At 41.0% G+C, this 22,965-nt stretch overlaps 1 protein-coding gene across 1 annotated transcript in view; it reads left to right on the top strand.

The window, feature by feature from the left end:
- Nucleotides 1-22,965, top strand: part of LOC124777135 (xaa-Pro aminopeptidase ApepP-like) — a 126,569-nt gene that overhangs the window by 20,323 nt on the left and 83,281 nt on the right. The window contains exon 2 of the mRNA XM_047252428.1: nucleotides 9,389-9,568. Within this exon, the coding sequence (XP_047108384.1) occupies nucleotides 9,389-9,568 (180 nt within the window). The remainder of the gene's footprint in view (nucleotides 1-9,388; nucleotides 9,569-22,965) is intronic.

Here is a 22,965-nt window from a genome sequence, read left to right as displayed (position 1 = left end):
GATTGGAATTATTATATTCTTCTTGAAGTCTGAGGGTATTTCGCCTGTCTCATACATCTTGCTCACCAGATGGTAGAGTTTTGTCAGGACTAGCTCCCCCAAGGCCGTCAGTAGTTCTAATGGAATGTTGTCTACTCCCGGGGCCTTGATTCGACTCTGGTCTTTCAGTGCCCTGCCAAACTCTTCATGCAGTATCATATCTCCCATTTCGTCTTCATCTACATTCTCTTCCATTTCAAGAATATTGTCCTCAAGTACTTCACCCTTGTATAGACCCTCTATATACTCCTTCCACATTTCTGCTTTCCCTTCTTTGCTTAGAACTGGGTTTCCATCTGAGCTCTTGATATTCAAACAAGTGGTTCTCTTTTCTTTAATTTTCCTGTAGGCAGTATCTATCTTAGCCCTAGTGAGATAAGCCTCTACATCCATCTGAGCTCTTGATATTCATACAAGTGGTTCTCTTTTCTCCAAAGGTCTCTCTAATTGTCCTGTAGACAGGGTCTATCTTACCCCTAGTGAGATGAGCCTCTACATCCTTACATTTGTCCTCTAGCCATCCCTGCTTAGCAGTTTTGCACTTCCTGTCGATCTCATTTTCGAGACGTTTGTACTTCTTTTTGCCTGCTTCATTTACTGCATTTTTATATTTTCTCCTTTCATCAATTAAATTCAATATTTCTTCTGTTACCCAAGGATTCCTACTAGCCCTCGTGTTTTTACCTACTTGATACTCTGCTGCCTTCACTACTTCATCCCTCAAAGCTATCCATTCTTCTACTGTATTTCTTTCCACCATTCCTGTCATTTGTTCCCTTACGCCCTCCCTGAAACTCTGTACAACCTCTGGTTTAGTCAGTTTATCCAAGTCCCATCTCCTTAAATTCCCACCTTTTTGCAGTTTCTTCAGCTTTAATATATAGTTCATAACCAATAGATTGTGGTCAGAGTCCACCTCTGCCCCTGGAAATGTCTTACAATTTAAAATTTTGGTTCCTAAAACTCTGTCTTACCATTATATAATCTATCTGATACCTTCTAGTATTTCCAGGAATCTTCCATGTGTACAACCTTCTTTTATGATTCTTGAACCAAGTGTTACCTATGATTAAGTTATGCTCTGTGCAAAATTCTACCAAACGGCTTCCTCTTTCATTTCTTTCCCCCCATCCATATTCACCTACTATGTTTCCTTCTCTCCCTTTTCCTACTCTCAAATTCCAGTCACCCATGACTATTAAATTTTCGTCTCGCTTCACTATCTGAATAATTTCTTTTATTTCATCATACATTTCTTCAATTTCTTCGTCATCTGCAGAGCTAGTTGGCATATAAACTTGTACTACTGTAGTAGGCGTGGGCTTCGTGTCTATCTTGGCCACAATAATGCGTTCACTATGCTGTTTGTAGTAGCTTACACGCATTCCTATTTTTTATTCATTATTAAACCTACTCCTGCATTACCCCTATTTGACTTTGTATTTATAACCCTGTATGATGCGTCTCTGAACAGTAATGTACAGGGTGGCGCACGAAATGTGTTATCATTTTGTTTTTGAATATAAACTTTATTGTTAATACAATCTGAAAGGAACATATACTACAATGAAGTGCCGTCCATGGAGATTTGTTCTAACTCAGCACATGCTCAATATCTCCACCATTTTGTTTCCTAACTTCCTTCAAACTAACCCTGAAGTTAGTGATTACCCTAGGGCACATGTCTTCCGTGATTTCACTGCAAGCTTGAAGAATAAGTCTTCTGAGCTCGATTAAATCACGTGGACGTTTCGGAAATTTTTTTTTCCATTAAGTACCCCCAAAGAAAAAAAGTCACATGGATTGAGGTCTGGACTATTGGGGGGCCAATTTTGTCCGTGATTGAAGCGACCTGGAAACCTGAATGAAATGATCCGCATGTCGAAATGCTCGTGTAAAAACTCCAACACAGTGTTTGGTATGTGGCCTTGCTCCATCTTGCATGAACCACTGCGTGTTGAAGGGCAAGGCAGTAGCAAGAAGCTGTGGAATGAAGCTATTGCGAAGCATGCTCAAATAACGCTCGCTGTTCACTGTTTCTTCAAAGAAAAAGGGTCCAATAAGTCCGTGACTGGAAAATGCTGCCCATGCTGCAATCCTCGGAGCATAATGTTGTCGTTCATGAAGCACTTGTGGGTTTTCAGTGGTCCAAAAGCGTACATTTTGTTTGTTAACCACACCGTCTAAATAAAAATGCGCCTCGCTGAAAACCGAACGTTGTTGAGAGTTTCTTCTCTATCCTCCGCCCACTGAGCAAACAGTAGTCTCTGCTGCTTGTGTTCTTCAGCGAGCTTCTGTGCGCAGGTCATCTTGTATGGGTATATATGGAGGTCACTTTTAAGAATGTGTTGAACGGAGCGTCTGGATATTCCCAGTTGCACTGCTGCCTTTCTACACGATTTCCCAGGACTTCTCTGTACAGCAACTCGTTCCGCTTCAGTATTCTCCGGTGAACAAACAGACTTAGGCCGAGGTCGCTTCGCTTCCAATACTGTTCCTTCCTGTACAAATTTATCGTACAACTTGTGGATGGTCTTCTTGCAAGGGACCCATCGTGTGTTAAATTGTTGTCGAAAACTTATCTGACTCACAACAAGGCTTTTCGTTTCATGAAAAAGTAACACAATTGCCAATCGTTGCTGTGGCGCCAGTATTCCATTGTCAGCCATTGCTGCTTACAAGTCTCCTAGCGGCAGTATCGTGAATTACACGTCATTTCGTAACTCATTTGTTTTTCCAAGCTCTGCTGGTACTGCTGTAGAGATCCCAGCGGGATATCTAATGTGTGTCGTAAATTGCGAAAGAAACAATTGGTAACACATTTCGTGCGCGACCCTGTAGCTCGATGAAACGTGGACCGTACACATAAAGAATTGTCACAGGGCAGTGTAGTGCAGAAGATAACACACAGAAACGCAGAATTAGACGAACAGAAATGACGCTTTTATTGAAAGACGATAACTACACTGAAGTAATCACGATACTTGCTAGTCCCTTGGACGTAATAAAAGGCGCAACACGGCTTCTTAGTAGAGAGACTGATCGCCAAGGATGGCAACTCATGTTCTGCTATGTGATCCCATGCTAGCCACCAGGTGTGTAAGGAGTTCTTGTCGTAGAGCATTGCATTCCTCCATCAGCACAGTTGACAACTACTGGATGGTGGTTGAAACATAATAGTCCAATTAAAACTAATAAAAACGCATAAATTTTAACCATAAACAGTAGTTTCTGACATAGAGGTGTATGGAAATATGTACTTGTGAAAAGGTTACGAAGGAAATGATTACAGAATCTTAATTACACTAATGTTTAGAAGTCTGTTAATTGGTAGGAACATTTCATATAATATGAATCTCCTGTAAGTAGTAAATATAACATCAATTTATATAAAGATTAGAATTCACTAATGTATTTAATGTATAAGAATCTAGGTAATCTTTAAAATGTGACATTTGTTTTAGGATGAGAGTTTTAATTGCTAATTAATCGAAAAATGATTCTAAACAATGCCGAGGATTGTTCGGGATTGTTTAGAATATATATATATATATATATATATATATATATATATATATATATATATATATATATATATATTGGCATAGGAGTCAGTCTGGTTTTGGATTTTAGACAGAAAGCATGTAGCTTGTTGTGCGGATTTATTTCATTATTGTAAGTATATTACAACTTGTTTCAGATTTATCAAGATGCTTTCAATTAATTTGAGATTATAATAAATGTTCAGTAGAAACAAAAAACAGGATTAATTATTTAAAAAATAACTTTATAGTTTTTTTTACAGTTACTGTTTCAGGACTTATGCTGCGACAGATTGCCAGATACGATGAGCAAAACAACCCCTAAGAATGTAATATGGTCTGTGCACGTGGACGTGCTGCAACACGAGCCGCCCCCCCCCCCCCCCCCCCTCCAGCGAATCACACATCTGTTAGATGGTATTTAAGTCAGGGGAACAGGCAGCCCAACCATTCACCGAATATCCTCTCGTTCCTAGAGCTCCTCTACCTGCGCTGTTCGAAGTAGTTGCACACTGTCATCCGTGAAAATGAAGTGAGGTCTGAGAGCTACCCCGAAAAGACGAAAATGTGGAAGGAGTGCAGTGTGACACTAATGGTGACTGGTGAGTGTACCCAAGAGTACCATAGGATAGTTCGTAAGGGGAGGGGACATACTTGAGGGTGCGATATCTTGTGACTAGGGCCTCCCATCGGGTAGACCATTCGCTGGGTGCAAGTCTTTCGATTTGGCGCCACTTCAGCGACTTGCGCACCGATGGGGACGAAATGATGATGATTAGGACAACACAACACCCAGCCACTGACCGGAGAGAAAATCTCTGACCCAGCCGGGAATAAGACTGACATTCTGCCACGCTGACCACTCAGCTACTGGGGGTGGACAGACTTGGGGGTATGGGGTATTTTTAAAATTCTGGAAGACAAATGGTGGGTTTTAAGTAACCATAAAAAAGTTCTAGTTCCGACTCCATTAAAAACCTTCATGATATCGATATTGCATTTAAAACTGAAACTGTGTGCCGGACCGAGACTTGAACTTGGGATCGTTGCCTTTCATGGGCAGGTGCTCTATCATCTGAGCTACCAAAGCACGACTCATGACCCGTCCTCACAGCTTTAATTCCGCCAGACCTTGACTCCTACCTTCCACAGCTCTTCCGCAGACCTAGCAGTACTATCACTCCTGGAAGAAACGATATTGCAGAGACATGGCTTAGCCACAACCTGGGAGATGTTTCCAGAATGAAATTTTCACTCTGCAGTGGAGTGTGCACTGATGTGAAACTTCCTGGCAGATTAAAGCTGTGTGCCAGACAGAGACTGGAGCTCGGGACCTTTGCGAGTTTCATATCAGTGCACACTCTGCTGCAGAGTGAAAATTTCATTCTGGGCATTTAAATAATTTTCTTCAAAGAAAAATTCCTGACTACACTATATTTTTCCCTTCCCCTCAGAGCTAGGGGGTCAGTAGTGGGGAGCGGTCGAAGGGTAAGGTCGCCCATGAGTGTCCTGTCTTTAAAGATTTGGAGCTCAGTAAGCCCACGCAACATTATGCCTCTCCACGCCATACACCTGGACCATAAAAACGATCACATTCGACATTGTTCCTGGCTGCATTTCCTGTTCCCACTCCTCGCCATATGAGAGTGCATCCAGCATTGTCGAACACGACTCCCGTCCCACCGAATAAAATCCCATAGAACACGTGCAGAATGCCTTGCGGACACATACTGCAGCACGTTCAAGTGTACCAACGGCCGTCCAGCAGTTGTTAACCACACAGTTGAAGGAATGAAACGCCCTCCCACAAGAACTCTTTGCCAATCTTGTGGCCAGCATTGGAACATATGCAGAGCATGCACAGCCATCCATGCTGATCACATCCTATTACGGACCATGCCCCATCTTTTGTAATGTTCTAGGGACCATTCTGAACTGCAGTGACTTCCACATAATTACTCTCTCTGAATAAAAATGCCATTTCTGTTTATTTCATTGCGTACTATACTGTAGTAGTCTTTCTATGTATGATCCAAGTTTCATCGTGCTAAGTTACTTGGCAGTCACACATCATGCGGAAGTTACTTTCGTCCTTAAGTTATGCACAGCAATGCATCCGCGTTACAATGTGGAACATGTCAGTTCGTCAATAGATTACAGAGGCAAAGATCACTGCTCATGGTCACGAAGAGTTGCCTGTTGGTATTCTGAAATTTGCTTCTGACAACATTTACGTACACTTTTCAAAATTTTTTACTTCATTAAGTAACTGCCCCCCCCCCCCCTCCCCATGAACCATGGACCTTGCCGGTGGTGGGGAGGCTTGCGTGCCTCAGCGGTACAGATGGTCGTACCGTAGGTGCAACCACAACGGAGGGGTATCTGTTGAGAGGCCAGACAAACGTGTGGTTCCTGAAGAGGGGCAGCAGCCTTTTCAGTAGTTGCAGGGGCAACAGTCTGGATGACTGACTGATCTGGCCTTGTAACCCTAACCAAAACGGCCTTGCTGTGCTGGTACTGCGAATGGCTAAAAGCAAGGGGAAACTACAGCCGCAATTTTTTCCGAGGGCATGCAGCTTTACTGTATGGTTAAATGATGATGGCGTCCTCTTTGGTAAAATATTCCGGAGGTAAAAGAGTCCCCCATTTGGATCTCCAGGCGGGGACTACTCAAGAGGACGTCGTTATCAGGAGAAAGAAAACTGGCGTTCTACGGATCGGAGCGTGGAATGTCAGATCCCTTATCGGGCTGATAGGTTAGCAAATTTAAAAAGGGAAATAGATAGGTTAAAGTTAGATATAGTGGGAATTAGTGAAGTTCGGTGGCAGGAGGAACAAGACTTTTGGCAGGTGAATACAGGGTTATAAATAACAAATCAAATAGGGATAATGCAGGAGTAGGTTTAATAATGAATAAAAAAATAGGAGTGCGGGTAAGCTACTACAAACAGCATAGTGAACGCTTTATTGTGGCCAAGATAGACACGAAGCCCACACCTACTACAATAGTACAAGTTTATATGCCAACTAGCTCTGCAGATGATGAAGAAATTGATTAAATGTATGATGAAATAAAAGAAATTATTCAGGTAGTGAAGGGATGTGAAAATTTAATAGTCATGGGTGACTGGAATTTGAGAGTAGGAAAAGGGAGAGAAGGAAACATAGTAGGTGAATATGGATGGGGGGAAAGAAATGAAAGAGGAAGCCGTTTGGTAGAATTTTGCACAGAGCATAACTTAATCATAGGTAACACTTGGTTCAAGAATCATAAAAGAAGGTTGTACACATGGAAGATTCCTGGAAATACTAGAAGGTATCAGATAGATTATATAATGGTAAGACAGAGTTTTAGGAACCAAAATTTTAAATTGTAAGACATTTCCAGGGGCAGAGGTGGACTCTGACCACAATCTATTGGTTATGAGCTGTAGATTAAAAATGAAGAAACTGCAAAAAGGTGAGAATTTAAGGAGATGGGATCTGGGCAAACTGATTAAACCAGAGGTTGTACAGAGTTTCAGGGAGAGCATAAGGGAACAATTGTCACAAATGGGGGAAAGAAATACAGTAGAAGAAGAATGGGTATCTCTGAGGGATGAAGTAGTGAAGGCAGCAGAGGATCAAGTAGGTAAAAAGACGAGGGCTAGTAGAAATCCTTGGGTAACAGAAGAAATATTGAATTTAATTGATGAAAGGAGAAAATATAAAAATACAGTAAATGAAGCAGGCAAAAAGGAACTCAAACGTCTCAAAAATGAGATCGACAGGAAGCGCAAAACTGCTAAGCCGGGATGGCTAGAGGACAAATGTAAGGATGTAGAGGCTTATCTCACCAGGGGTAAGATAGATACTGCCTACAGGAAAATTAAAGAGACCTTTGGAGAAAAGAGAACCACTTGTTTGAATATCAAGAGCTCAGATGGAAACCCAGTTCTAAGCAAAGAAGGGAAAACAGAAAGAAGGAGGGAGTATATAGAGGGTCTATACAAGGGCGATGTACTTGTGGACAATATTATGGACGCAGGTTCGAATCCTGCCTCGGGCATGGATGTGTGTGATGTCCTTAGGTTAGTTAGGTTTAAGCAGTTCTAAGTTCTAGGGGACTGATGACCACAGATGTTAAGTCCCATAATGCTCAGAGCCATTTGAACCATTTGTAGAGGAAGATGAAATGGGAGATGTGATACTGCGTGAAGAGTTTGACAGAGCACTGAAAGACCTGAGTCAAAACAAGGCCCCGGCAGTAGACAATATTCCATTAGAACTACTGACGGCCTTGGGAGAGCCTGTCCTGACAAAACTCTACCATCTGGTGAGCAAGATGTATGAGACAGGCGAAATACCCTCAGACTTCAAGAAGAATATAATAATTCCAATCCCAAAGAAAGCACGTGTTGACAGATGTGAAAATTACCGAGCTACCAGTTTAATAAGTCACAGCTGCAAAATACTAACGCGAATTCTTTACAGACGAATGGAAAAACTAGTAGAAGCCGACCTCGGGGATGATCAGCTTGGATTCCGTAGAAATATTGGAACACGTGAGGCAATACTGACCCTATGACTTATCTTAGAAGAAAGATTAAGGAAAGGCAAACCTACGTTTCTAACTTTTTTAGACTTAGAGAAAGCTTTTGACAATGTTGACTGGAATACTCTCTTTCAAATTCTAAAGGTGGCAGGGGTAAAATACAGGGAGCGAAAGGGTATTTACAATTTGTACAGAAACCAGATGGCGGTTAAAAGAGTCGTGGGACATGAAAGGGAAGCAGTGGTTGGGAAGGGAGTGAGACAGGGTTGTAGCATATCCCCGATGTTATTCAATCTGCATATTGAGCAAGCAGTAAAGGAAACAAAAGAAAAATTCGGAGTAGGTATTAAAATCCATGGAGAAGAAATAAAAACTTTGAGGTTCGCCAATGACATTGTAATTCTGTCAGAGACAGCAAAGGACTTGGAAGAGCAGTTGAACGGAATGGACAGTGTCTTGAAGGGAGGATATAAGATGAACATCAACGAAAGCAGAACGAGGATAATGGAATGTAGTCGAATTAAGTCGGGTGATATTGAGGGTATTAGATTAGGAAATGAGACACTTAAAGTCGTAAAGGAGTTTTGCTATTTGGGGAGCAAAATAACTGATTATAGTCGAAGTAGAGAGGATATAAAATGTAGACTGGCAATGGCAAGGAAAGCGTTTCTGAAGAAGATAAATTTGTTAACATCGAGTATAGATTTAAGTGTCATGAAGTCGTTTCTGATAGTATTTGTATGGAGTGTAGCCATGTATGGAAGTGAAACATGGACGATAAATAGTTTGGACAAGAAGAGAATAGAAGCTTTTGAAATGTGGTGCTACAGAAGAATGTTGAAGATTAGATGGGTAGATCACATAACTAATGAGGAAGTACTGAATAGAATTGGGGAGAAGAGGAGTTTGTGGCACAGCTTGACCAGAAGAAGGGATCGGTTGGTAGGACATGTTCTGAGGCATCAAGGGATCACCAATTTAGTATTGGAGGGCAGCGTGGAGGGTAAAAATCCTAGAGGGAGACCAAGAGATGAATATACCAAGCAGATTCAAAAGGATGTAGGTTTCAGTAGGTACTGGGAGATGAAGGAGCTTGTACAGGATAGAGTAGCATGGAGAGCTGCATCAAACCAGTCTCAGGACTGAAGACCACAACAACATCAACGAGGCATCATGTGAAATTTCCTTTCGTCCTTAAATTTTTCACAGCAGTGTGGTACGATGTACACAACCGTGGACTAGGTAAGCAGCGCTACCTCCCACCTGTTCGCAGAGCGAGTACGTGGCGGACCATGACCGGCGGCGCGACTACGTGAGCGGCTTCACGGGCAGCGCCGGGGACGCCGTGGTGACGCTGGAGGCCGCGGCGCTCTGGACGGACAGCCGCTACTACCTGCAGGCCGAGGAGCAGCTCGACTGCAACTGGCAGCTCATGCGCACCGGCGACTCACAGGTAGGTACCCAGCAAGCGCCCACTGTTGTGAACATATGTTTCTGTAACTTCAGCACACGCTAAGGAATTCATCTGTGATGTGGTAGCTGATGTTTGCATACACAGTAGTTGCAGTTAGACTGAAGCCAAGTGTTGTGACGATTTCTTACACAATGGTAAGGAGAGATGAGTTAGTTGGTGTGCCAACTGTCATCATAGGAAAGCTGGACAGGAGCAGAAGTGATTAGCGAACAAGTTAACACGGTTAACTGAAGTTTTACTTTCTCCAAGTGTATGAAGACTCATTACAAATAATGCAGCAATAAATGAAGTCCAGTGCTCAATATCACCGATGAAGAGGCTCTCTGATCTAACCACGAACGGTGGTGTCCTAGCGAAGGGGCTCTAAGTGTGAGTGACCCGAGCGGCTGCCACCGGCCGTCCTGTTTTGTGGCGGCAGAGGACGCTCGCGGTAAAGAGCTGCTGGAGGTATGGCTCAGCGGTTGTACACCATTGGGTCTTCCAGATCCTGCGCAACTGCTGTCGGCACCCAGTGGAAACTTCCAAATCCGTTTTCAGCTTTGGAACACCTGTCGGGTGGTATTGATACGTGATAACACACTGAGGTTGTTGTTGTGGTCCTCAGTCCTGAGACTGGTTTGATGGAGCTCTCCATGCTACTCTATCCTGTGCGAGCTTCTTCATCTCCCAGTACTTACAGCAACCTACATCCTTCTGAATCTGCTTAGTGTATTCATCTCTTGGTCTCCCTCTACGAGTTTTACCCTCCACGCTGCCCTCCAATACTAAAGTGGTGATCCCTTGGTGCCTCAGAATATGTCCTACCAACCGATCCCTTCTTCTAGTCAAGTTGTGCCACAAACTCCTCTTCTCCCCAGTTGTATTCAATACCTCCTCATTAGTCATGTGATCTACCCATCTAATCTTCAGCATTCTTCTGTAGCACCACATTTCGAAAGCTTTTATTCTCTTCTTGTCCAAACTATTTATCGTCCATGTTTCACTTCCAGACATGGCTACACTCCATACAAATACTTTCAGAAACGACTTCCTGACACTTAAATCAATATTCGATGTTAACAAATTTTTCTTCTTCAGAAACGCTTTCCTTGCCATTGCCAGTCTACATTTTATATCCTCTCTACTTCGACCATCATCAATTATTTTGCTCCCCAAATAGCAAAACACCTTTACTACTTTAAGTGTCTCATTTCCTAATCTAATTCCCTCAGCATCATCCGACTTAATTTGACTACATTCCATTATCCTCATTTTGGTATTGTTGATGTTCATCTTATATCCTCCTTTCAAGACACTGTCCATTCCGTTCAACTGCTCTTCCAAGTCCTTCGCTGTCTCTGACAGAATTACAATGTCATCGGCAAACCTCAAAGTTTTTTATTTCTTCTCCATGGATTTTTTTAATACCTACTCCGAATTTTTCTTTTGTTTCCTTCACTGCTTGCTCAATATGAAGATTGAATAACATCGGGGATAGGCTACAACCCTGTCTCACTCCCTTCCCAACCACTGCTTCCCTTTCATGTCCCTCGACTCTTTTAACCGCCATCTGGTTTTTGTACAAATTGTAAATACCCTTTCGCTCCCTGTATTTTACCCCTGCCACCTTTAGAATCTGAAAGAGAGTATTCCAGTCAACATTGTCAAAAGCTTTCTCTAAGTCTACAAAAGCTAGAAACGTAGGTTTGCCTTTCCTTAATCTTTCTTCTAAGATAAGTCATAGGGTCAGTATTGCCTCACGTGTTCCAACATTTCTACGGAATCTAAACTGATCATCCCCGAGGTCGGCTTCTACCAGTTTTTCCATTCGTCTATAAAGAATTCGCGTTAGTATTTTGCAGCTGTGACTTATTAAACTGATAGTTTACACTGATACCACACTGAGGTAGGAGGTCCAAAAGTATCAAAGCTTACTTCTGCTTCACCATCTCCAGTGGTGCTATGTTTTGTAGTACCCCTGTGCACTCGCTAAGAATATTCTTAGCCCATCAAAGGACAATCAGGCCGATCCATGTTATTAATTCTCGAATTGGCCTAGGTCATTGTTCAGGTCGCTCAGAATACTGTCCTATCTAAACAGTAAGCCTATGAATGGGTATATCTTTGCTGTATATTGTCCTTGGGACTATTTTACCTTGGCTTTACCTTTACTTGATGCCGCCATCATGGGATTTGCTGTTGACAATATTGACTCGTTGAGGAGAAAGTGCAACATTCATCCAATAAACACCAGATGGAAAAATTGGCAAGGTTTGAATAGGCCTCGCTCTCTGAGGGTTCTGTACAAACTTATGTATATAGACAGTTCATTCACCATTCGAGTCGAGAATCTCGGCAGTTTTTGCCTGTTATCGACTTTGATACTGGCGAGATATTGATCCCAGGAATTCCAAGACTTTTGAGAACATTTTTATTTTAACTCCAAAGTCTGATAACAAATAACAAAAGAAATATTTTTTGATGTAGTATAACTACAAATTAACAATTTTATGATTTTTTTCCTTTACTTGTACTGTGAAACATCTCTTCTTGCCAAACTTCTTGTCGTAGGTCAAGGGGAAGTACCCTATAGGTTTTGATGAATGAGTTTGCGACTATCAAAACATGTGACATAAATGGGCATATCTTTTGATTGCACTGACTTAGAAGCTTCAATTTTTACGCCGCCAAGGGACCATAGATATTAGTGTGTGACATAAATTCCAACTTGCTATGTCTACCCATACCTGAGAAGAATGGTTTATAACAGTCCGACAGACAGATGGACAACATTTTTACGGATTGAGGCACGGAACCCTAAAACTCATACTGAGTAGGATATCACTCTTTACACATTATATACAAGGGTGCGCTTTAATTAGATCTTCAGTATACTTCTAGCAGAACTGAAAAAATTGGTAGATAAACCTGAAGTCTTCAGGTCTGAGATGAAAGGTTTCATTATGGCACACTCCCATCCTACAGAGCAGCTCCACGCAGTAGGTTTGAGTGTTATGTTCTCCTGCAATTTCTCACAATTTTTTGTGTTTTTATCAAATCTTTTGTTTAAAAATTTTCTGATCATTGTTCTGTAAACTGTGTAGTGACTCGTTTTACGGCCTAGTAGCTTTGACTTGTGTGCTGCTAATGAAGCGGATAAATTAAATAGAAACTGATCCTGTAGTTATACTTCTCCTAACCTTCTCGCTCCTAAGTGTAGATTTTTAGTAATGAAAAGGTTATTTTGGTTCTGGGGCAGTACAAGATTTAAATACTAAATTTAAAACATTCGAGTGCATCACCAGAATTGTAGAATGTGCTCAAAGTGAACAGCATTTAAGTTATAAAAGAACTTGAATATCTAAAATACTCAGAAAATTCGATATTAAGCCTAAGCACCTAAAAATTATGAAAACAACGTCACTGTTATGTGAAAGTACGTGTGATTGCCAAATGTAGTCCCAGTCCTACATCAAAACAAATAAATTGACGTATTGTTGTGCTGAAATAAATAATCACTTTGTAACATTTGTTGTATCTTCTCGTGGTCAGATTAATATTCACGACGAAACTAACAATTGTGTTGGTGCCGAACACCAAAAAATTACATCGGCCATGCGAGCTAACATCCCAAAGATGTTTGGGCTCACAAGTGGTCATCGAAATGTCTTGGCTCAAACTCGTCTAAGGGTTGAACCGCACGAGTCGCATTACACGCCCTGAGTTAGAGACTTGTGACCCTTTGGTTAAATTGTCTGGCTGATGGCAAGTTTGCGGAACACAAAGTTAATATAACATATTATAATAATATCGAGAACTAAGTTAACGACCCATAAATGATTTAGGCCACACAGCTGCGAATTGGTTAGAATAATGTTTATTCTGAAAGCAAACTTATAGCGAAAGTGGTCGTATTTAGAGTTACTGTTACACTCGACCGCATATCCATTTGATACAGTTCGATCATTCACAATCTCATCGTGAAATAGATGTTCGATACTCCACCTCATCATTTACACGAAAATTTAAGAGGTCACACCAGGCACGCGGCTGCTCACCGCTCAGAGACTGTCTCGCGATACCACACAACGCGAAATTTTCTAAGTCGTTTCATTTCCTAGCTGCCTCAAGGCCGACTGTCCTCTTACACGTCTCAATCCGAACTCTTCCTCTCTGCCCGTCTCCGGCCGTGTTTTTCGGCGCGCCGAACATCTTCGCTCAACTGACTAGAGCAGTTCCCTTTCCTGTGGCCGTCCGTCTGATTGGCTACAGCTTTCTCTACATTATTTTACATTTTAATGATATCAATATAATAGAGGGAAACATTCCAAGCGGGAAAAATATATTTAAAAACAAAGATGATGTGACTTACCATACGAAAGCGCTGGCAGGTCGATAGAAACACAAACAGACACATACATACACACAAAATTCAAGCTTTCGCAACAAACTGTTGCCTCATCAGGAAAGAGGGAAGGAGTGGGAAAGACGAAAGGAAGTGGGTTTTAAGGGAGAGGGTAAGGAGTCATTCCAATCCCGGGAGTGGAAAGACTTGCCTTAGGGGGAAAAAAAGACGGGTATACACTCGCACACACACACATATCCATCCACACATATACAGACACAAGCAGACATATTTAAATTAACACATGTACAGACACAAGCAGACATATTTAAATATGTCTGCTTGTGTCTGTATATGTGTGGATGGATATGTGTGTGAGTGCGAGGGTATACCCGTCTTTTTTTCCCCCTAAGGTAAGTCTTTCCACTCCCGGGATTGGAATGACTCCTTACTCTCTCCCTTAAAACCCACTTCCTTTCGTCTTTCCCTCTCCTTCCCTCTTTCCTGATGAGGCAACAGTTTGTTGCGAAAGCTTGAATTTTGTGTGTATGTTTGTGTTTGTTTGTGTTTCTATCGACCTGCCAGCACTTTCGTATGGTAAGTCACATCATCTTTGTTTTTAAATTTATTTTACATTTTGACATATTTAAATAATCAAAGCTTGACCACATTCACGTTCTAAATAAAGTAACAATAATATCAATTTTCATAGTAAATGTTAAATTCTTTTACATAAAACCAGTACAATTTCCTTCTTAACTTTGAATGTCATGGCCAGTAGCCTTGCACCATTGTGCTTTCTGATAAATAAATAAAGAACAAAAAAGTAGCTATTATGCACTAAACCTTACATCAAATATTCTATTACCTATTGATTCAATAAGGTGTCATGCTGTCATCGTTAAATGTGTTTTGCGTGGAGGAAATGATGGTCTGATACTTAACTGAAATACTGATAGTTTAAAGTTACTATATCTTTTAAACAAATGATATTTACAACGTTTGTCATTTTAATGATGCTCTTCTATATGAAATATCGATCGTTAAGATCGAACAAAGTATTCAGATTTTAGCCTTCCGCTCTTTGTTACAAAACTTGTTAATTTCACTTTAACAGTAAATCCTAAACTATTATAGATATGAACGATATTGAAGTTTTATTGGGATTACCATGAAAATTTATGAATGATGGTAGATTAAAATTACCGTGACTTCATTCCCTGAATTGCTACCGAATTAAATAGTTTTCATAAATGTTTCCCATTATGGCCGATCTTAGGTCCGCCATATTTAACACTTCTACGTCTCCTTGGCCACAAACAGCTTCTAAGGGGTTTCCCTATGACATAGGTTTTCATCTGTCTCACTCTCACACTACAGCGCTTAGCCCTCATACACCACAATAGATAGTTTCCCTATCTCATGGCGAATCTGCACTCTTTGTAACATACAGTTCTGGATGACAGGGTTCGTTTTACAATTCCTGAAGGCTGACTCTTTCGGCCATATACTTAAATGAGAGCGAAATGCTCCTTAACTTACAGGTGAATCTGAGTGATCATGGAATGACAAAATATCTGCTGGACAACATTCCGTTGGACATAATTCACTGTTAAAGTAGAAGACAGGCAGGGCTAGGGGGGCAGAGTGGGGGAGGGGGGGGGGGGTTGCAACATGTTAGTACTGACATACCTGCTAGTACTGCATCTTTGAAGACCAGCCGCAGTGCACCAACCTGTGAAACTCACCTGGCCTTACCTCTAGTGCAGTTACCAGCATGCTGCGCGCCAACATATGAATTCTCCCTAATTAATCTTTCGACACAACTGCATTTGAGGAATTTGCATATAACTACCAAGAAGGAGAAACTAATTCTGTCAGAAATGAACTATATTGTGGAGGTCCAATGTCTTCAAATTAAGTGGCTGTGCATTCATCATTACATCAAAAAAATTAAAGACGTGCCTATCAGAATTTACAGAACTTGCTGAAATATGAATGTGCCATTACCAGTGGTACAAATAACAGATAAGAAACTGCACTCACGTAAGAATTTCTGTTTTATAAATATCACAACACGGCTAATCCGTGATGGGAAAATACCGTCAGTGCTCTTTGCCATGCGAGAATTCTCCCACCTCCAAATAAACAATCAGATATTCTCCAAGTCAACGAACCTCACATATTACAAGCCACGACCGAAGGGTCATCGGTGACGACAGTACAAGAGCTCTTGAGTAGAGAAGAGCTCACCAGTACACTGCACTCACCTACCTTCACACACGGGAGGACTGCGTCGCACATGCCTCAAGCTATGTTCGTGAACTATTCACTTGTAAGCCTCTGCAAATTGTCACCAGCAGAAATATTCTTAAAACACATTATTAAAGTTCAGTATCTGCATGATTTTAATTAAATGACGTTACTAGCACCACATGTGGCATACAAAGCCTATTGTGTCATTAAGAAGGAGCAACACTAGCCACATGTCGGTCCCGTTCAACTGCTGAGACACGTCTCTTCCAACAGTGGCGTGTCTCCTCACAATTCACAATTCTTGGTGGCAGTGACATCAGACACCACACTTTACCACATATTACCTCTGCTTGCAGTTAAAGCATTTTCTCCAATTATGTGCATGAAGACAAACTCTCAACAATGCTTTTATAAATACGGCAAATTCTCCACTGTCTACCATAATAAAATGTACAATGGAATATTTTTCCGTCCCTTCCCTCTGGTTGGGTCCGCTGATGGACTTGTCCACAGGGACCAAAGTGAAGGAGTGTTGACCCACGGGAACTGGATTTTAGCTTTTACAATTGGTCCCTTCTCTGCATCCCTGCGCCTGCTCCTACCCCTTCCACCACTGCTGGCTGTTTCTACATGAGGACATGATAATGGGAGGTTGCCATCCGCACCTACCCCCGAACACGCTACCTGGACAGCCTGTGATGCACTGCATTCACCTCTGAATTAATTCTCATAGACTCACTTAATAAAACTTAAATATCTCCACACTCTGATTGTTAGGCTGTTTTTACCATTCTTAATGAATGAAACACTGGAGAATTTAACTGATTCTCTAACTAGTTATATTTCTGAAATATTATACTCAATTGTTTAAACTGCTAATTATCAGCTTGAGTGTGTGCAGTATCATGACAGCACATTGATACATCTCAATTTATTCGATAGTGTATGACACGTTAGCATATTACAGCATGTTCTAGGCACATTATAGTTTAATATTACTAAAAGCAATAAAAATTACCTTGACTTGTAAATAATGGATTTCAGCTATCAGTCGTCCTTTTGAAATTTTATTGGCAGATCTAGATTTAAGCTATAAACTAGCCATTCTCAATGCACTATCGTTTTCCCCTCCAGGTGCAAGAGCAAGTTAATTCTTGGTCAACAGCAATCTTAAGCAAGCAATGCAAAATAGCCAATGAAGGGAACAGCAATCTCAAATGCATTGTGTAGTACTTAATATTTTGTCCATGTAATTTATTGATCCTGGTTGGAACACAAGTCTCACTGTAAATTGTTATTTCTTAAATGTAAAAGGAAGATCCAACAGAATGAGTGATAAGATAATTTCTTGATAATATTATCATTTCAGTTCAATTACGTATAGAAAACATAAAATTTTGTTTTAAACATCCCTTGCTTTCACCCCTGTAAACTTACCATATATGCTCAAATGCTTTGCTGAGGTGATATTCTTTTTTATTTCCTCCAGTGCTTACCTTGAGCTGCTGGATGGCTAGCTAAAGTTCGAGCATTGCCATCAATGAACAATGATGTGAGCTTAAGAATGTGAGGCGTATGGTTAAGCTGAAGCATGGTGTCCACCAAGTCATTTCATCTATAGTTGAGTCCCTGTACGTTGATCCCTGATGGTCGCAGTGGGCTGGGCATGGCACCTTTGCCAGACCCACCTCAACCAGTAGAGGTACACAATTTTGTAAATGTCTCTAAGGCAACAGTTCATTGTTATCACAGCTCTGAACAGGGCTACTGTTTTTGCCTGCAGCCATTAGTGCTTCACAGTTGAAAGCCGGCAACAGTGCTGCGAGCTGTCAGGGATGTCCTTACACTGTCTCTGTTATAGCACTGTACCTCCTAATATTGTGTCAGACCTTCTTATGCCTGGCATAGTGCAGCAACTCAACATGGCATGGACTCAACAAGTTGTTAGAAATCCTGTGGAGAAATACTGAGCCATTCCGCCTCTTTAGCCATCCATAAATACAAAAGTGTTGCAAGTGCTGTATTTCATGCATGAACTGATCTCTCGATTATATCCCATAAATGTTTGATGGCATTCATGTCAGGTGATCTAGGTGGCCTGATCATACACTCAAATTATCCAAAACATTCTTCAAACCAATTGCGAACAGTTGTAGCCCACTGAAATGATGTTGTTGTTTGGGAACCTGAAGTCCATGAATAGTCTCCAAGTAGCTGAACATTATCATTTCCAGTCCAGAGGATCCAGTGCATTTCATGTAAGCACAGCCCACACCATTAAGAAGCTGTCACCAGGTTGCATAATGCCTTGTTGACAAATTGGGCCATGGCTTCATGGGGTCTGTGCCACACTCAAACCCTATCAGCTCTTACTAAATGAAACCATGACTCTTCTGACCATGCCACAATTTTCCAATTGTCTGAGGTCCAACCAATATGGTCAGAAACCCAGAATAGGCACTGCAGGCGATTTGTGCTGTCAGCAGAGGCACTCGGGTTGGTCCCCTGCTGCCATAGCCAATTAATGCCACATTTCACCACACTATCCATATGCCCTACATTGATTTCTGTGGTTATTTCACACAATGTTGCTTGTCTGTTAGCACTGACAACTCTACTTATAAATCGCTGCTCTCAGTCGCCAAGTGAAGGCCGTTGGCTACTGCATTGTCCATGGTAAGAGGTAATGCTTGAAATTTGTTATTCTTGGTACACTCTTGATACTGTGATTCTCAGGATATTAAATTCCCTAATGAATTCTGAAATGGAATGCTCCATGCATCTAGTTCCAACTACCATTCCTTATTCAAATTCTGTTAATCCTGTCATGTGGCCATAATCATGTTGGAAAATTTTTCACATTAATAATCGGAGAACAAATGACAGCTCTGCCAATGCACTGCCTTCTTATACCTTGTGTATATTCCATCTGTATATGTGCATATCACTATCCCATGACTTTTGTCGCCTCATTGTATATAAGAAGTATGGAATAAGTTGCTAGTATTTCTCATAATAATTTAATCTTCAGTGAAAGTTTCTCATCAACATTTGTATGCTTACTCAAATGGAAAGGTAAAATTGTGTCGTATAGATTAGAAGCATGTGACTTCGAAAGGATAGGCATTAGCTACACTAACACTTTGAAAATAAACTCAGCAACAGTGGAGCTAAATGGTAAAAACATCCTTATTTCAAGATTTCCTTTCATTGATAATACAACTATTTTAAAATTAGAAATCTAACTGGATTCATATTTGCTGAGGTACCATGATTATTGTTGACCATAATGCAATCTATGGATGTGAGGTCACTACTCATCGGAACAAACTATAATTGTAGAATTAATGGTAAGGGAGCTTACAATATTCACTCCCAATCCCAGGGTTGATCTGTCATCACGACTGTCACTAAACAGCCAAGAAACACTGGAAATTGTGGTTTCAAAAGCAACATCCACCAGTTGCGGGCAGGTGTGAAAATTACTGAACTATCAGTTTAATAAGCCGTGAGTACAAAAAACAATTGGATTCTTTGGAGAAGAATGGAAAAAGTGGTGGAAGCCAACCTCAGGGAAGATCTGTTTTGATTCCAGAGAAATACAGGAAAATGAGTGGCAATACTGACCCTATGTCTCATCTTAGACGATAAATTTAGGAAAAGCAAACTTGCATTTATAGCATTTGTAGACTTAGAAAAAGCTTTTGATGATGTTGGTTGGAATACACTCTTTGAAACTCTGAAGGTAGCAGGGGAGCAAAAGGCTATTTACAGCATATACAGAAAGCAGTCGTCAGTTATAAGAGTCGAGGGATGTGAAAGGGAGGCAGAGGTTGAAAATGGAGTAAGACAGGGTTGTAACCTACCCACAATATTATTCAATATGTACTTTGAAGAAGCAATAGTAGGAATTAAAGTTCAGGGAGAAGAAATAAAAACTTTGAGGTTTGTCAGTGACATTGTAATTCTGTCAGAGATGGAAAACGACTTGGAAGTGCAGTTGAATGAAATGGACAGTGCATTGGAAGGAGGATGTAAGATGAACATAAAAAAAAGCAAAACAAGGATAATGCAATGCAGTCAAATTACATCAGGTGATGCTAAGGGAATCAGATTAGGATATGAGACACTTCAAGTAGTAGGTGAGTTTTGCTATTAGCGCAGCAAAATAACTGATGATAGCCAAAGTAGAGAAGATATAAAATGTAGACTGGCAATGGCAAAAAAAGCATTTCTGAAGAAGCAAAATTTGGACCATAGCCATTTATGGAAGTAAAACATGTACAATAAAAAGTTGAGATAAAAAGGGAACAGAAGCTTTTGAAATGTGGTGCTACAGAAGATCACTGAAGATTCGATGTATTGATCATGTAACTAATGAGGAAGTACTTATTAGAATTTGGAAGACAAAAAATTTATAGCACAACTTGACTAAAACAAGGGATTGGTTGACAGGATACTTTATGAGGCATCAAGGAATCTTCAATTTAATATTTGAGAGAAATGTGAGGGGATAAAAATTATAGACGGAGACAAAGAAATGAATGTACTAAGCAGATTCAGAAAGATGTAGGTTGCAGTAGTTATTTGGAGATGAAGGGGCTCGCACAGGATAGAGTAGCATGGAGAGCTGTGTCAAACCAGTCTTCAAACTGAAGACCACAACACAACAACAACATTGATTGCTATTCTAGAAAGTCCCAGACATTTTCTTAGATCAAGATCAGGTGATTTAGTGGACTGTCAAGGTGATGTAAGGATCCTGAGTGTTCATCAGACCAGGTACGTATGTTCGCAGCTCCTTGTATTGTCATATTGGAAGAAGGGAGTTCCCCAGAATGCTCATCCTGAAGATGTAGAAGAAAGGGCAGCACTTTGGCATTGAAAATGTTGAAGTAAATCTCCTGGTGCACATTCACAGTAACCAGAATTAGTGGGCCAAAAAGCCTCCGCAAAACATAACATGACCACTCCTGGACCGACCTATGCCCTCTCACACTGTTGGCTAAAATTCTGTGGGGCCCTTTGGTGTATTTGACTCCTTGCATCCTTTTACAACAACCTTGCACTCACTGGAGGGCACTACATGCCTCCAGTCAACTGTTGTCCACTTTCTGTGTTGTTTGGCCCATTGAAGACATACAAATGTTTGTGCCACTATGAGCAATGATAATTTGTTACACAACCAACTCAAAAAGCCAACAAAGAGAAGGCTGAAAGTATTTTGTTCTTGTTTTCCTGAAAATATTCTTGCTGTGGACCTATGCTTCCTCCTTTGAACTCGGCACAAACTCTGAAACTACATGTTAAGTGATAAGTGATTGTGATCACGAAAAACAAACAAACTGACTGCACAGAAGGATTAAAAGTGGATGCAATGGTGTACCTGTGCAGTTCTGAATAGATAATGCGAAAGAAATTGCTCCTCTTCTAAGAGAAATTTATTGTAAGTTGTTAGAGAGTAATAAAGCTTTCAAAATGGTTTGGAACATGTTTGTTGTCCAGTCCAGTGGTCAGATTTAGGAGTCTTTTGAGAGTAGTCAGATGGCTACAGTCAATTGAGTAGTTGTATAGAGGAAGTGAATGTTTAACCCTGTCTCTTGAGTCAAAGTGAGGATGGTGACCCTAATTTAACTGACAGGATATTTGTAGCAGGGCCTAAAAATTATCCAAGTCTGCCAACAAACATTTCAGAGGGAGTCTCCGGGACAATGCATTGCTTCACTTGTCTCGTACACAACACAGTGCTGAGAGTTGGTGGGCTCCAGTTGCTAACCTCAATGCTGATGATGACTTCAAGCAAGAAGAAACACAGAGGAGCATGCCTACCATACAGCACTCTGAGGCAAGTTCATCAACCAATTAGCACTTCAGGCTCCTCCCAATCTCAATATAAGGTAGGATTCTGAGCCACTTAAAATTGCAGTCATTCTGGACAACAAGATCAGAATTATGATTCAGGCAAGCAGAGAGCATTTTTGAACAGCATGGCATCAGGAGTAACACTGATTGTTTTCTTGGCGCACTTAACTGAAGTGCAGATAGTTCAAGCAAACGTATTGCAAACTCAGTGTTACATTGAATTAAGAAACTATTTCATTAAAACATTCCTGACTGGAGAAATTACTCAGAGATAAATAATTAGGAGGCACATCTACCAGCCGGCCAGTGTGGTCAAGCGGTTCTAGGCGCTTCATTCTGGAACCACACGACCGCTACGGTTGCAGGTTCAAATCCTGCCTTGGGCATGGATGTGTGTGATGTCCTTAGGTTAGTTAGGTTTAAGTAGTTCCAAGTTCTAGGGGCTGATGACCTCAGATGTAAAATCTCATAGTGCTTAGAGCCATTTAAATCAAGTCTCTCAAACAGTTATTAAAGAAACTTATGTCACTGGTGCATGTTTTGGCTCAAACAAACATCCACCTAACATTCGGACCATTTTAGCAGTTAAAACAGAGATGCCTCTCAGTGTTCTGGTGGGTAAAGTGGATACCATATCAAACAACTTGCAATAGAATGTTTTCAGCATGGAGGCAAACAACAACATGACAGATAGCAAACAACAACATGACAGATAGCCCTGGACAGTGCATGCTTTGGGCAAGGCCACATAGTGGACCCAAACCATGCATAACTTCCAGCATGCCCATGGCAACAACTGATGAAGTGGTGCCCAAATAGCAGCGCTTTAACACAAACAACACTCAGAGGCCATACTACGTAACAAATGGTGAACCAAAACTTGTATTCAAGAGCAGGATGACAAGGATTGTGTTGTTAGCAGTAACTGGTGGTG

This window comes from Schistocerca piceifrons, chromosome 2 (assembly GCF_021461385.2).
Source record: "Schistocerca piceifrons isolate TAMUIC-IGC-003096 chromosome 2, iqSchPice1.1, whole genome shotgun sequence".
NCBI lineage: Eukaryota > Metazoa > Arthropoda > Insecta > Orthoptera > Acrididae > Schistocerca > Schistocerca piceifrons.
Note: the sequence above shows the minus strand (reverse complement) of the source record. Positions and strands in the feature narration are given on the sequence as shown.